General features: G+C 38.0%; 1 protein-coding gene across 1 annotated transcript in view; it reads right to left on the bottom strand.

Moving 5' to 3' along the window:
• The window catches only part of LOC140085931 (uncharacterized), a 34,413-nt gene that overhangs the window by 17,559 nt on the left and 1,927 nt on the right, over positions 1-14,927 (bottom strand). Inside the window, exons 2-4 of the mRNA XM_072126527.1 lie at positions 12,637-12,789; positions 6,171-6,500; positions 4,145-4,262 (exon numbers count right to left, since the gene is read on the bottom strand). Of these exons, the coding sequence (XP_071982628.1) occupies positions 4,145-4,262; positions 6,171-6,500; positions 12,637-12,789 (601 nt within the window). The remainder of the gene's footprint in view (positions 1-4,144; positions 4,263-6,170; positions 6,501-12,636; positions 12,790-14,927) is intronic.

Raw genomic sequence — 14,927 nt, 5'->3', positions numbered from 1 at the left:
ATTCAGTTTTTTTACTTTTTGCAATCCCTTCAATTAATCATGAAATGTTCACAGTTCAGATAAACTAAAAGTAGCAAGACACGGAAATTATTATTTTTATGTGGTCCCAAAGTAAGAAAAAGAGGAAGCTATGTGTCCATTTATTGTTCTGAATGCATGATGTATCACAAAGTAGTTGTCTAAACAATTCAATATTCATTAAGTAATATTACCATTGCTGTTATTCTTCACTCAAATTTGGATTATTTGCATATTTCCCAGAATACCCCAGTGAAGTATTAATGGCTTTAAAGGAAACCTACCATCATGGATTTACTTACTAAGGTAAGTACTGTGGCCGGTTCCTGTAATGTATTTTATTCTAATCCTTTTATTCTTAAAACTTTTTATGCCCCAGATCCTCAGAAAATGTTTATCTAAGATATAGGTGCAACATCCCTGCCAATGCATGGGCAGAGGAGTAGTTGCGAATAAGCCCCTTGTACCCTCCAGTACATATAGAGGTAATTGTGCAGCGGTAGATACTGCCTGGATAGGCAAGGGTTAATGTTATTTATTGTTATCATCCAATGATGTTCCCCTATTGCAACTGGAGTGTGATTGGAGAGTGAGATCACTTGATCAGGAATAAATAAAATCCTTAGTCAGAGGAGGAGTTAGCTGTCTACAGGCCCAGCTCTCACCCCACATGAGAAGCTCTTGGAATCCAGCTCTCTTACTAGAGAAACCACCTTAGAGCACCAGCTCTTACTACAGGCCTCAGCATATCAAGGACACTCTGAGTGACAGAGACAGCGTGTGCCTCACACATCAAGTGAGCTCACATAGAACAACCTAGATTAAAGCTGCAGCTTCCAGCATTGGACACAGCTACATCCCAGCCTGCACCTGCATCCAGACTGGTGACCCAACTCCTGAGGTTTCCTCTCCAAGATCACTCCAGTAACCTGCCTTTGTACAGAATTGTTTGGCCTGTTGCTGCTGTTGGTTCGAATAAAGAACTGCAAGTTACTTTTATGCACAACATTGCCTCCATCTGGTCCCTGCTACGGCTGTATCACCATCACGGGCTCCCTCATCCACCATCCAGTGACACATACTACAGACTCTGAGGGTTGCCCCAGGGAGAACCAGTACCACAGCCTCTCCTTCACCTAATTTCTTGCACACACCACCCACTGGAGACCTGCCAGGCTGTGGGACAGCCCTCTGGTCCCCATACCAAGCACCATGACACTAGCGTGCCTAGGCCGCAACCGCCAGCCACTCCGGTATTCAGGGCCCCGGCTGCCTCCAGGCCCCAAGAAAAGGCTAGGCGCCGGTGGGGGATGTTGCATATGCAAATTTTCTTAAGAGGCTACTGAGGCGTGGAGGTGCAGTAGCTTCATCTTCTCAGATGAGGTTGGGCTGTGGAGCGGGAGTTACAGATACTCCAGGCCCCTGCTTCCCAGATGAAGCCACACAGCTGCTGCAAGCTGCACACTAAAGACAGGAGGGTAGGAGGGATCGAAAGAGACTAGAAAGAGTAAATTAAATATTTTTTTTATCTTGCACATTTATTGGTTAGTGATTTATTGCACCAAATTTTCTTGGTAATAATTGCATTTTGCCTATACAAAACCCTCTTTTGTCCCTTGGCTTTTCATGCAGTTTGGTTGTGTGGCATCATAATCATTAAATTGTATTTATCCCCTTCCACAGTCTTTTAGATCTGTGATGGTCAACTCTGTAATGTAGACACATTGAAAGAACGTTGGCTACAGTTGAGTCTGTTCATTTTGGAATATATTTATAATGGTTTAGCTTTAAGCCACATCATTTCATTAGGCTTTCAGAAAAAAATCTCGACATGCCAATATACATTTTAGTAAAAAAGAGGTTTTATAATACAAATCACATGCATTAAAAAAATTCAAATAATCACTTCACTATGTAAGTAGCTCTTTTTGAACAATGAGTATGACAGAGGATTACCTAATTTTCTCCTAGCCTTTATATATAATTGAATCGATCAAAAGGATGCCGATTTAAACTTCCATTTTGTCCTTTATTATGGGGGCTGTCAAGTTTCCTGAACCCTGTTAAAGAGAACCCGTCAGGCAAAATAACCCCCCTAAACTAAATATATTTTCATAAACTGCCATTAGAGAGCATTGCCTCTATCCCTTCATTGTCCCTCTACTTGCCTGTGAACTTAAGCAATGAGGTCCTACAGCTGTATGCAAATGACCTGTGAAATTTCCAATGAGCGATTATCATATTCAAGCTGTCCAGCTTATTCATGAGGGGGAGGCACAGCCACACCTCCCACTGCTTGACTGACAGCCTGTGTAATGATGTGAGGTATAATGGTATAATGGCTCCTCCATGTACTTCTTGGTGCTGGCGGCCACACCTCTGCAGCCTTTGTGTTATAGCCATGTTACATCCATGTTATAGCAGAACATATCAGGTACTTGTGTAGCTGATGTCTGTGTCTCTCACATGTGTATTAGGAGGATGCAGCCTGTCAGCAGATGCAGCACACACACTAGCAATGCTTTACTATGCATTACACACAGACATGAGCCATGTGACCAGCCTCATGTACATAATAAAGAATAGAGGATTTTACAATTATTAATGTATGAATTGACTAGATTAAGGCTGTGATGGGATCCTTGTGAGCTGCTCCAAAAGGTAGAAGTGACAGAAATAGTGACAGAGACCTGATGACAGGTGTCCTTTACAATCATGTATTGATATTTGATCCAGGAGGCTCAAGGACATAGGCAGCAATAGTCAACTCAGTGGGATCTTGACTTTTACTCCAGTTGGTCAGCTGAATTTACTAAAGCATGCAGGTTATAGCTGAATTTTAGGCTGGATTCCGCGATGTGCTAGGAGAACAATAATATAAGCTTGTCCAATTTGCTTTGACCTATTTGTGGTTATGCTAGTAGGCACGATGCTCCCAGTATTGATAAATTCTTCCCGATCAGTTCTATGGAAAACAAATGAGTATTTATAAGAGATATTGGGGCATATTTATCAGGGCCTCTATGCCACGTTAGTTATTGCCCCCACACCTGTGCACTCCCTGCTGCTAGCGATTTTTCACATTATTTCTATGCCTCTTGTTGTATCACGCTGCGAAAATATAGCGGCGGGGCTATCATGAGCGTCTAATAAATATCCCCCATTATGTTGTATTGTTTTGCATTCTGTTTTGCATTTGATGTAAATAAGGTAACTGCTGCACAGAAATCCACAACATTATTAGCAAGTATCCATCTGTTAACAACATAAAAGCATAGATAAAAAATAGAACTTCTTTCCTTTAATTTTCTAGGATATCTTTTTCAAGACTAATGATCTGCAACTGAGAAATAGTAATTCCTTGTAATTCTACCAGTTTCATTTAATTATTGTGCACTGGCAGGTTGAGAACAGCCACCCACAATGCCTATTTAATGCTACTGTAAAACTCACTTATAAAACTACAACAATGACTAATAATACTGGTAAAGCTTTGTCTAATTGTTTTTTGCAGACATATCACTTCCTTCCCAAGTTTTTACACAGTTAATTGTTAATTGTCAAGGATTCAAGGTTACAGACACCTAGACCACACTATATGATAGAAAAAGAAAGTTCACCAAGATAATACAAAAATATTATAGGTAGTACAGTATATCACAGTTAATTGTTAATTGTCAAGGATTCAAGGTTACAGACACCTAGACCACACTATATGATAGAAAAAGAAAGTTCACCAAGATAATACAAAAATATTATAGGTAGTACAGTATATCACATCCTGTATGTATAACCAGGAATGTATTATCCAAATGGAACTGTTTATTTCTTTCAAGTTTTTTTTATGTTAGATATATATTATATTAAAATTTTCTGCTTTACTTTACTTATCATTATATCATTATTACTGATGAGCAGACCTGAACCGCAGTGTTCTGGTTCATACTGAACATTGTGGTTCTGGGGTCCTTAATTTTTGAGCTGCACACAATCTAATTCTGGACAACTCTTGTAACGTTAATGACTATATTGCCAGTTCATGTAGTTTATGGCTGGAGTGATCTGCATGGTATAAATGGGAACATTTAAATTCTAAATTAATTTTAAGAATTGAAGTTGATCTCACCTTCGCTTTTTGCACATGAAGCAATATACCGCAAAAACCATTGTCTGTACTGCCAGGAAAGCAGCTACTGAGATGACACCGACTTTCCAAGGTTCAAATTCCACGCTATCATCATTTTCTAAAAATGCATAAAAAACTTAGTTGACTGAATTTTGCAATAAACATCATTACACAAATGGGGAGGCATGTACAAACACCTTACTGGCTTAGAAAAAAGGTGTTAACTGCTGGTTTGTGTCTATTCTCCTCCATTTGCTCAGTTTTGCACAAATTAAGTAGAGAAGAACAGTTGTCACTCACCTGTTTCTTTATAATTGTCTTTCTCTAAAAACTGTCTTTTTCTACTTGTAGAAGAGTGAAGAAATCAGGTGATACCTTTTTCATTGATGATCATCATCATCTTCACTCTTCTTGGCTAACACGGTACAAATCTACATTTCTCTACTTGTGATGGTTACACGAAAATTTATACATGAACTGTTATATAAGATAGAGCACCACTGAAGAGATAAGAAAAAGGTCACATCTCCTTCAATTAAGGCGGATATACCCAGGAAACTACACACTCCAAAATAAAAACTGATAATAGTGCCCCTTTGGACAATCTTAGATTCTGTAATAATTGCACAAATTAAGCTTTTCCTGGCCTCACCATTTTTCAAAAATGGGGTGGGACAAGGGTACAGCAAATAAGGGGCCCTTTTAAGTCCTAGATTATAAGATTTTTTTTAATAACTATTGCTCATTGGAATGTATGGGGCCATAATCTGGCCATCTATACAGCCGTTTTTATACGGTCGTGTTCATGAGGTCTTATCTACAGCCAGATAGATCTTAGTATGTTCTATAACTTACATTATCATTTTATATCTTTGGACACTTTAAGATATTTTGAATAAAAAATATGAAACATAGATACGTGATGTGGTAAATACAAGTAAGGCTTAATTCACATACACGTAGCACGGCGGGCACACGTTGGCGCTGCTCACTCCGCCCCTCTCCATAGAAATACACAGCACTCGGCGCTGTATTCCGCCAAAAGATAGGACATGGAACGGTATGGTGCCACACGTGTTCGGCACCGTACCGCTCCCATACCACGCTGTGTGCCCATTACGGTGTATGGGGGACTTATATACACCATATATACGTTGGTCGTATATACGTCCTCCACACGTGTGTGTGAATGTAGCCTAAATATAACTTCCTAGCTTCATTATAGCATCAGTGACAGTATGAAGATTGCCTAAGTCTTGTCCTTGGGGTGTGTTGAGTAGAATTGTTTACCTACCAAAGTTTACTTTACAAATAACTCTTAATCCATGTGGAAATACCATATAAAGTCTGAGTGCTACAATATTGCTTTAGAAATGTATATTTAAAGGAAACCTTTACATTTATAGTTATGTCAAAAAGTCTATAAAAAGATTAAAAAAGATGAGATTTTTAAACATGTTTCAGCAGTATCTGAAATTACACTCCCCTCTAGCCTCTAAACTTGACTCATATGATGCAAAATATGACTCTACTCTTCTTATTTTCACATATCTTTGGAGAAAAAGTTTTATACATAAATGTAGGAGATTTCACATAAAAGAGGGACATTTCATACCATAACTGAGGGGGGGCATTAGTTTAATTGGGTTCAAATCGAGTGACAGATTCCCTTTAAATATTAAAAAAGGGTGAAGAGAATGGATTTTGGATTCTGTTTTACTGCACTCCATTAGAAACATTTAAGTTTTCTCATCGATCATTTCTTTACTAGACTTTAATCTGCAATGACACCAACTCTGTTTTCACCATTTATTGCAGATTGACTTCATCTCTTTGTAATCCCTCTATTTTTTTGTCTAGTGCTATAAGATTCTGTAATCCTAAAATGTTTTTGCTTAACCACATAAAACAAAATACATTTTTTGAAAAAAATAATAAAGGTTGAATATTATGTGCGGATCTTTAGATTTCCACAATATTTTAGAAATGGTGCTAATGTATTTCATGTGTTTTATGTTTGCCATACCTTTGTTTTGTGATGTTTCTTCTATAAAAGTCTCTGTATCCTTGAAAGGTGGGGCTTGTGATTCAGTAATTACTGGCTCCAATGATGCTAATGGCACATCCTTGACAGTATTTTCTATTTGAGTTGATGCCGTTTTCTCATTGATGTTTGAGAATGTGTCATCACTTTCATCATTATCATCATCATCGAAAATGTCATTTATACTATTAGTTTGTTTGCTGATATCAGTAATTTCTGAGTCAACATTTTGTGACACTTGAGGAATAGATGAAGTCTCAGGTTGGTGTGAAAAGGGAGACAAATTGCTGCCCGGAAGATCAAGTCTGGGGCCTACAAGAATTTATCACATATTAGTTAATGAGCAAATAGTATCACATACATGTCTCGAAAATATCCTTAGCTGTGGCAAATGGACTACAAAATCAGATCTATAAACTTAACATTTTGTATTTAAGCTGTGGTACTTCTATAGAAACACACACACTCACCTTAAAGGGGTTTTTCAACCAAACCAGTTAGGCCTTATCCACAGGATAGGAGACCCCTCATATCACGAGAACCTCCGCCAGACCCCTCATTGTTTCCTGAGATGAATGGAGCAGACGGCCGCACATGTCTGTTCTGCTCCATTCATCTTTATTGAGCTGACCGAGATTGCCGAACGCTGCAATCTGAGAGCAAAACTATTGTAGTTGCTCTTGGCAATCGATCAGCAACCGATAAACTTTCATTTTGTAGATTGTGGATTAAAAAGTGTGGATGGGAAAGTAGCAACAGTACCAATTATGACCATCATAGCTTATAATGATATATACTTGATACTTTCAAAACTTTGCTTATTGTGTCTGTATCCACTTCAACATACAGATCTAGCCGGGCACCGCTGTCTAGTAAATATATTTATTGTATCTAGTCAATTGTACACTAAGAATTCAAGCTGATTTTACCCACACTGATACATTGTAGAAATCTGTAGGTACAGGATTGAGAATTGTGCTTTTTGCATTCGATTTATCGTAGACATGGCTTTGCAGTGAACTATGAGACTTTTTTTTTGTTTCCATAACAAAAACCAGAGAAAAAACAACAGAATCAACCACAAAATATACTAAATGTAAAGGTGCTAAACTACCCATCGTTGACATTTGAGATGCAAAAAACTATAATTTCAGTAACAATTTATTCCCAGCGAGTTTGAGTGCACTTTGCCTAGATGTCGCATATGAACCATGGGGAGTAGTAGGTAATGCAACTGAGCTCCATTTATTTCTATATAGCTAAGCTGCAATACCATAACAAACCATGGACTGGTGGAAAAAAGCAATCATGTTTATCAAACCTGGGACAAACCCTTTAAGCTGGTCAGAGATACCTTTATCCCAATCAATAGAAATAAAATACTCATCTGTCATTGATGCAGAATAAAATACCCACATTTTTCATTGCATTTACATGAAGAAATGCATAATCCAACAAATCATGCATGAAGAAATGATATGCGGGTAATGACCATGTAAAAGAAAAATATTAATAAGTCAGGGGAACAGCTCTACAAATTCATTTTAAAAACCTATAAAGAACTAAAATCCCTTGTTACAAATGCTACAAATCAAACAATTTCATTTTGTATTCTAGGCATGATTTGTTGTAAGGAGAATAGTTGTAATTGAAGAGCACAAATGAATTGAAATGATAATTAAAATACTTTATTTCATAAGACAATGGAATTAAAAAAATTCCAAACTGGTGACTCATTTGCTTTAAGAGCCTCCTGGTGAAAATACCATTATGAGTTGCATTTAATAGCACTACAAAAATGTAATACAATTAACAGAGATATAAAGCTAGAATTATTAGAATTTGCTAGAATGGCAAATGTATTGAAAAGGTAATAATAACTTATAATAATAATATAATTTAGTAATAGAGTAGTTTCTCAAAGGACATATATCACCAGAATTCTGGTGGTAGTATGTCCTGATTAGACTGCTTGTTCAGTCTTGGGGATGGGGGGAATGTTTTGAAAAAATTTCTTGCCTCTTTATTAACAAAATATGAACTTTGTAAAAGGGCCCCCCCTGCAATCCTCCTCCTGCTCCCGCCAAAGAATTACCATGATGTCAAAGGGGCGGGGTGTGGAGAGAGCAGGGCTGTGCTCTCTCCTAGTTCCCCGGCCAGCATCCAGAGGAGGCTTGAACTGGGCATGTATAAACTAAAGTCTGGGGAAGCCTTCAGCACCTCTTGGTTCGTTTGGACCAGAAGAAACATATAGGCCCACATTTATTAAAGCATTTGCACCAGTTTTCTGTCTGACCAGTTTTGTGTAGCGGCTGCACTGTGTCCAACAAGACAGAAAAAATGTGCACTTAAGGGGCGTGTTAGTGCTTAGTCGGAGTTTGCGCCACATTTATTTACACATTTATTACTGATGTGCGCCACAAATCTGTCTGTGTCACAATTCTGCAGCATGAACAAAGTGCGCCAAAAAATGCCCAAAAAACCCCAGTAACACAGCTACATACAGCCGCCTCACCCTCAGTAACAGATCTTTATATCTACCTTCACCCCTACCGCATATGCAGTCCCATGTAACATACACCTCAGCCCGCACAGCCACACACACATATTCACTGTATAGAGCATATACATACATACCATATACACAGCATATACAAAAACACACATCATATATACATATATTTAAAGGTGCACATGTATATGCTGATATAAATTTATGCGCGTATAAATACAATATATGCATCTATGCATATATCCACAGCATATACATATATACACAGTAGATTTATATATACACACATACACAGTATATACATATATACACATATACACAGTATATACAAATATACACAACAGATGCATATATACACATATATACACAGTAGATGCATATATACACATATATACACAGTATATACACAGTAGATGCAGATATACACATATATACACAGTATATACATATTTAGGGCTCATTTACACGGCCGTCTGGGGGGACGTACATACGGCCGCAAATTTGCGGCCGCATATATGTCCCCATAGAGGGCAATGGCGGGCCGGCAGTGTGCGGCCGTGCGCCGCTGTTTTTTATGGAAGCAGGAGGGATCACCTCCTCCTCTTCCTCTCCAGCACACGGCGGTATGCCTGCACGTCGGGCATACTACGTGTGAATGTACCCTTACACAGTATATACACAGTAGATGCACGTATATACACAGTAGATGCACATATACACAGTATATATACGCAGTAGATTCACACATACACAGCATATACACTGTACATAGACATATACACTGTATATACATATATACACATATACACTGTATATATATATATACACACATATACACTGTATATACATATATACACACACAAATACATATTTACACACAAATACATGATTATATACTTACATTTCAGGGTGGGTGCGGGCGGGTGCTTTTTCCGGCGGGGGGAGTTGCGGAGGGTGGGTGTTTTTTTGGGTGGGGGCGGCGCGAGTACTAGCGGGGCTGCTTGATGGAGCAGGGGGTTGGTGGCTCGGCCATGCGAGGTGTGGGTGGGCGTGGAGGCGGTCAACTTTGCCGGGGGGCGTGTGGCTCAGCCTTACAGGGGAATAGGCGGAGGGCAGGCGCGGGGCGGTAGGCTCGGCCATGCAAGCAGATGGGCGGGTGGGGGTTCTGTGACCTGTGCCGGGGCGGGCAGGTGGCAGTCTCCTGTGCCAGGGATGCGGCCAGGCTTCAGGGAGATGTTGGCTCAGGAGGGGAGGCATGGGGGTGGCATCTGGTGGGAGCCCCCTGGGGGGGCAAGATTGGGGGGGCCCCGGGGCTCGAGCCCCGGGAGCCCCACCTATAATCCGGCCCTGACAAACATACTTGTATATACTAATATGCACACCTTTATGTACTCATATATACATTTATACACTTACAGATACATATTTACACACATATAGCATATACACATCATATACACATATACAGCATATATATAAACACACATATACAGCATAAACACACATACAGTATATATAAAGCATGTACACACATATAGTATATAGACATCATACACACATATAAACACATATATACGGTATATACACACTATACATCATGCACACACATACAGCATGTCCACACATACATTCAATATTTACAGCACATATGCACAGGCATGCAACATAAACACACTTACATACAGTTTACACAGTATATATACATAGGCATGCAACATATACACACATGCATACAGTATATATACACAGACATACAACATATACACACATATACAGCATATACATAAACATACACAGCATATTCATGGACACACACACATACATTTATACATTCATACACATATATATGTACTCAGGCTGTCTTCTTATCCTGGAGCCAAAATATATGGCATGAAGTAGAGATGAGACCTTCTTAGTCCTTCTATCCTGCTGTCCCCTGCCCCAACCTTTCTCATCTGAGCTGCCGGCTGAGGTAGTACAGTGAGTTTGGAAAGTATTCAGACCTCTTTAAATTTTTCACTCCTAGTTTCATTGCACCCAATTGATAAGATCAAAAAAGTTTAATTTTACACTCTGCACCCCATGTTGACAGAAAAAAACCTGAAATTTGATATTTTTGCTAATTTGTTAAACAAGAAAATGAGTCTTCTTGGGAATGATGCATGCTTTTCACACCTGTATATGTGAAACTTCTCCCATTCTTCCTAGCAGATCCTCTCTAGTTTCAGTCTCTCCAGAGATGCTTAATTGGGTTTAGGTCAGGGCTCTGACTGGGCCAGTTAAGAATGCTCGCAGAGTTGTTCTGAAGCTACTGCTTTGTTATTTTACCTGTGTTTGCAGAAGCCCTGATAGATATCCCCCACTGTCTTGTTGGAAGGTGAACTTTCGGCACAGCCTGAGGTCCAAAGTACTCTGGAAAAGTTTTTATCCAGGACATATTTGGACTTGGCCACATTTATCTTGTCCACACATACCACTTAGAATTAACACCAAAAAGTTCAATCTTTGTCTCATGAGACCAGAGAATCTAATTCTCACAAAATTGCAGTTCTTCGTGTGTTTTTTTGCAAACTGTATGCAGCTTTCATAAGTCCACACTGCAAGAAGTAGCGATTATTCTTGCAACTCCGCCACCTCTACACTATGTGGGCATGGAGGGTGTGTGAAAGGGTTGTGGCTACCGGTGGAGGATTAAATGCCCCAAACTTTTGTATTCACTAAAGCTTGCAAACAATTACCTTTTTTTGCTACTTTTTGAAAAAATAAAATTGCAAAAACAGTGAGGAACTTAATTCCTCAAGTGCCAGTGCAAAAAAGGAAAAAGCACTAAGACACATCTGACCAGCAGAAAAGCAGAACAAGGGTGATGCACAAAGCCAGAGTTGGGACTTTTTATCTGTTTTTATTTCCCCTATAGTGCATAAATAGGGGCACATGTATCATAAGTCTCGCTTTGTCTGTCTGTTTTGGGGAATTTTTTGTGGCTTTTCTGCTGGTCAGATGTATCTTAGCATTTTTTCCTTGATATGGTGTTTGGTCGTTAGTCGCAAGAAGTTTCCAAAAGTTGCAATGAGTTCTAAGCTAATTTATATGCCTTGTCAGGGGCAGCCATAGATTTGCGCCAAAATTTTACACTTTTTTGCTACTTTTTAAACAACTTTCATATTTGGATTCAAGTGATTCAAGTGAAACATTGCAGAAAAATAGACAATGGGGAACTTTGAAAGGAGACTGTTTTAGGTGCAAAAAAAGTCACAAATAAGCAAAAGCACCATGAAAAGTCAAAAATTAAAGAAAAAGGCAACCCAAAAGCTTAATACACATGCCCCATAGAGTTGTATTGCAGTATAATGCAATTGTATTGCAGTATAATCTATAAATGATCAGTCCCCCTAAGATTAGGAGGCCTGAAATAATAATAAAAAATTGGATAAAGTTTTTTAAAATATGAAAACCACCTCTATTTACCTGGAACACATATAAAATAAATAAACAAGTTAAAACATAAACAAGTAAGGTATCACCACATCCCAAAATGCCGCTCTATCAAAATATTCTCAGTAGTGAAACAGGTCTCTGCAAAGCCAAGCATTCATGTGTATTGTAATCAAGAGGGATATTTGTTGGGTTTCCGCAGCAATACTATTCAGTAATCTATGCAGCATGCATTAAATATGGAAGCTATTTATTTCATATGAGGTCTTCAGGTGTCTTATAGCAATGGATATTTTTCATGCATGCAGTGATTTCATTATGAGACGTGGTACCACCAGCTTGATACATGTACACTAGCAAAGGAATGTTTCAGGTGTAAATCACCCATTTTTGAGTTTAAGTCCTGGAAGGGAGTGGAGATTACATCATAATTACCAGCCATTTACAATGATAGTTTTCCATCAAACCCAATATTTTAATAAACCACTATTATGACTGTACCTGGGTCTTGGGTTGGTGCCACTTCAGGCCCTTCGGTGTCAGTTGTAGTACTGATAGTTTGTTCTGTCTGAGTGAAATAGGGTGTTGTTTTTAGGATAGGGTGTGAAACAGATGATGTAACGGATAGGACAGTAGACTGGTAAGCCTCTTCTCCTGCAAATAAAATAAACACATCCTTAGATTTAGCTTTGTTGGTCTGACATGCTATAAACTGAGGTCATGTTCTCTGGCGCAATGTGCCACATAATTCCTGATCATAACTTATCTCATACTTCTGCTGCACCACAGACAATTGGATTTATCTTCCAATAAAACTGCACAGCTAAAATGTTTGCTCAGTGACATTGTTTTATATCTGCTTTCAACATAGTGACAAATATCGCCGGGTCACTAGATAATCTATTGGCTCAAGGGACAGAAGACGCTTAATATTTGTATCTCTGTTATATACATTACAAATTTATAGGAATGGAGAATTACAGTTTTATGTAAGTACACTGATCATTCATAACATAAAACCCACCTACCTGATATTAGATCTTCTTTGTGCTGGCAAAACAGTTCTGCCATATTGTGGGATGGGACCATGGCATGCTAACAGCAGCATCATTAAAGGGGCTTATTGGGATCCAAATACATTTTCCATACTACTATACCCCAATTCTCTTGAATTGGAGTTGGAATATTCTGTCACTACTGCTATATAATGGAGGTTCTGTCCACTAATTAAGGTTCTGGTTAAACCCCTTTGAGTCCTTTAAATTGTGAAGTGAGGATTATACATCTCTGATTTGTTGCTTTATACATTCCATATCTTTATATTTTTATTATTTGTAATGTTCTCACCTGCTCAGTGTTTTACGTTAGGACTGATAAATGTAAATAAGAATCTAATATTCTTATTCAATATTAGATAAACATGGATGATGAATGCCTGGGAAATTGTGGTGAGAATCCCAGCTTTCACTGTTCATGTGCAATTCAATACACACAGACAGCAAAAAGACACAAAATACACTTGTCTAAATTGCCATTAGTCTATTGTTTTACACAGTTGAGTTTGATGCAGCTTTAAAATTAGAAACTAGGATCTAAAGCAACTAGGAGTCAAAGTATTTTTTTTTAATTCTTTCAAGATACAAATGTGAGCACTGCGTGAAAACAGTATGTATGTACAGGTATTACAATATCGTCACAAGTGGAAAAATAAATTTTATCCACCATATATACTTGAGTATAAGCCGACCCAAGTATAAGCCAAGGCCCCTAATTTTACCACAAAAATCTGGTAAAACCTATATTTTTTTACTTGAGTATAAGCCGAGTATGGGTTTTCAGTACATTTATTTGTGCTGAAAAACTAGGCTTATTCTCGAGTATATATGGTATATAGTTTTGCCAATTTTATGTATCCAAAAATCAAGGTATAAAAGCAAAGTAATATAATAAAATGAAGCAATGTGTAAATGCGGAACAGTACAGTGAATTCCCCTTCTATTTTAATGCGTTTGCCTGGGCATTACCTACTGAGATTATTCATCTAAATGGTGCTTTACTTTAGGCATTATTTTGCCATGATTTGAAACTTAACCTTCATAGATCCATTACTGAGATTACATGAGACCTCATTTTGCTTTTAAAACTGGAGCATTTGCAAACATAAACATTAAGGAACACATTTAGATAAAATACTTAAGTATTCATAGGCTCTATAGACATGCTCATAAGCCGTGAAGCACTTAGTATTTAAACAAAACAACATTCATCTTTTTAATAACAAAATTCAATTAAAGTAAATTTCAATTAATGTTAAAAAGCAATAACAATAACACTGGATAATATTTATCAAACTAATAGCCTGGGGAGATTTTGTATATTCCATGATACCGTTATTATTTAGCAATGACATTTCACTCAGAGATATTGTATTGCACTAGACTCAGGGGGTTGTTAAATATGTTTTTAACCTGCTTGTAATAGTGATGTTTTATTGATATAAGCATAAGAAGAAAACTAAATCCTAAACTTCACTTACTGCATTCTCTCATGATATGATATTGATCCTTTAGTTTGCAAGTGTCTATTACCGCAATGGTTACATTCTACCAAAAAGAATTTCAAGGATTTCAATTTGTACCTTTATTACTTTTAAACCTAGTAATTGAAGATGTATCAAACATGGCTAATTCATGCAAGGTTTGGGATTTCTGGGGAACTGCAGAATGTCATTATTCTCTAACTAGATGCATTGCAAAGAATTAGAATGAGAAAATACCCTTCTGCTACACATT

Source organism: Engystomops pustulosus, chromosome 1 (genome assembly GCF_040894005.1).
Source record: "Engystomops pustulosus chromosome 1, aEngPut4.maternal, whole genome shotgun sequence".
NCBI classification, from domain to species: Eukaryota; Metazoa; Chordata; class Amphibia; order Anura; family Leptodactylidae; genus Engystomops; species Engystomops pustulosus.
This window is presented reverse-complemented; position numbering and strand designations above follow the sequence as displayed.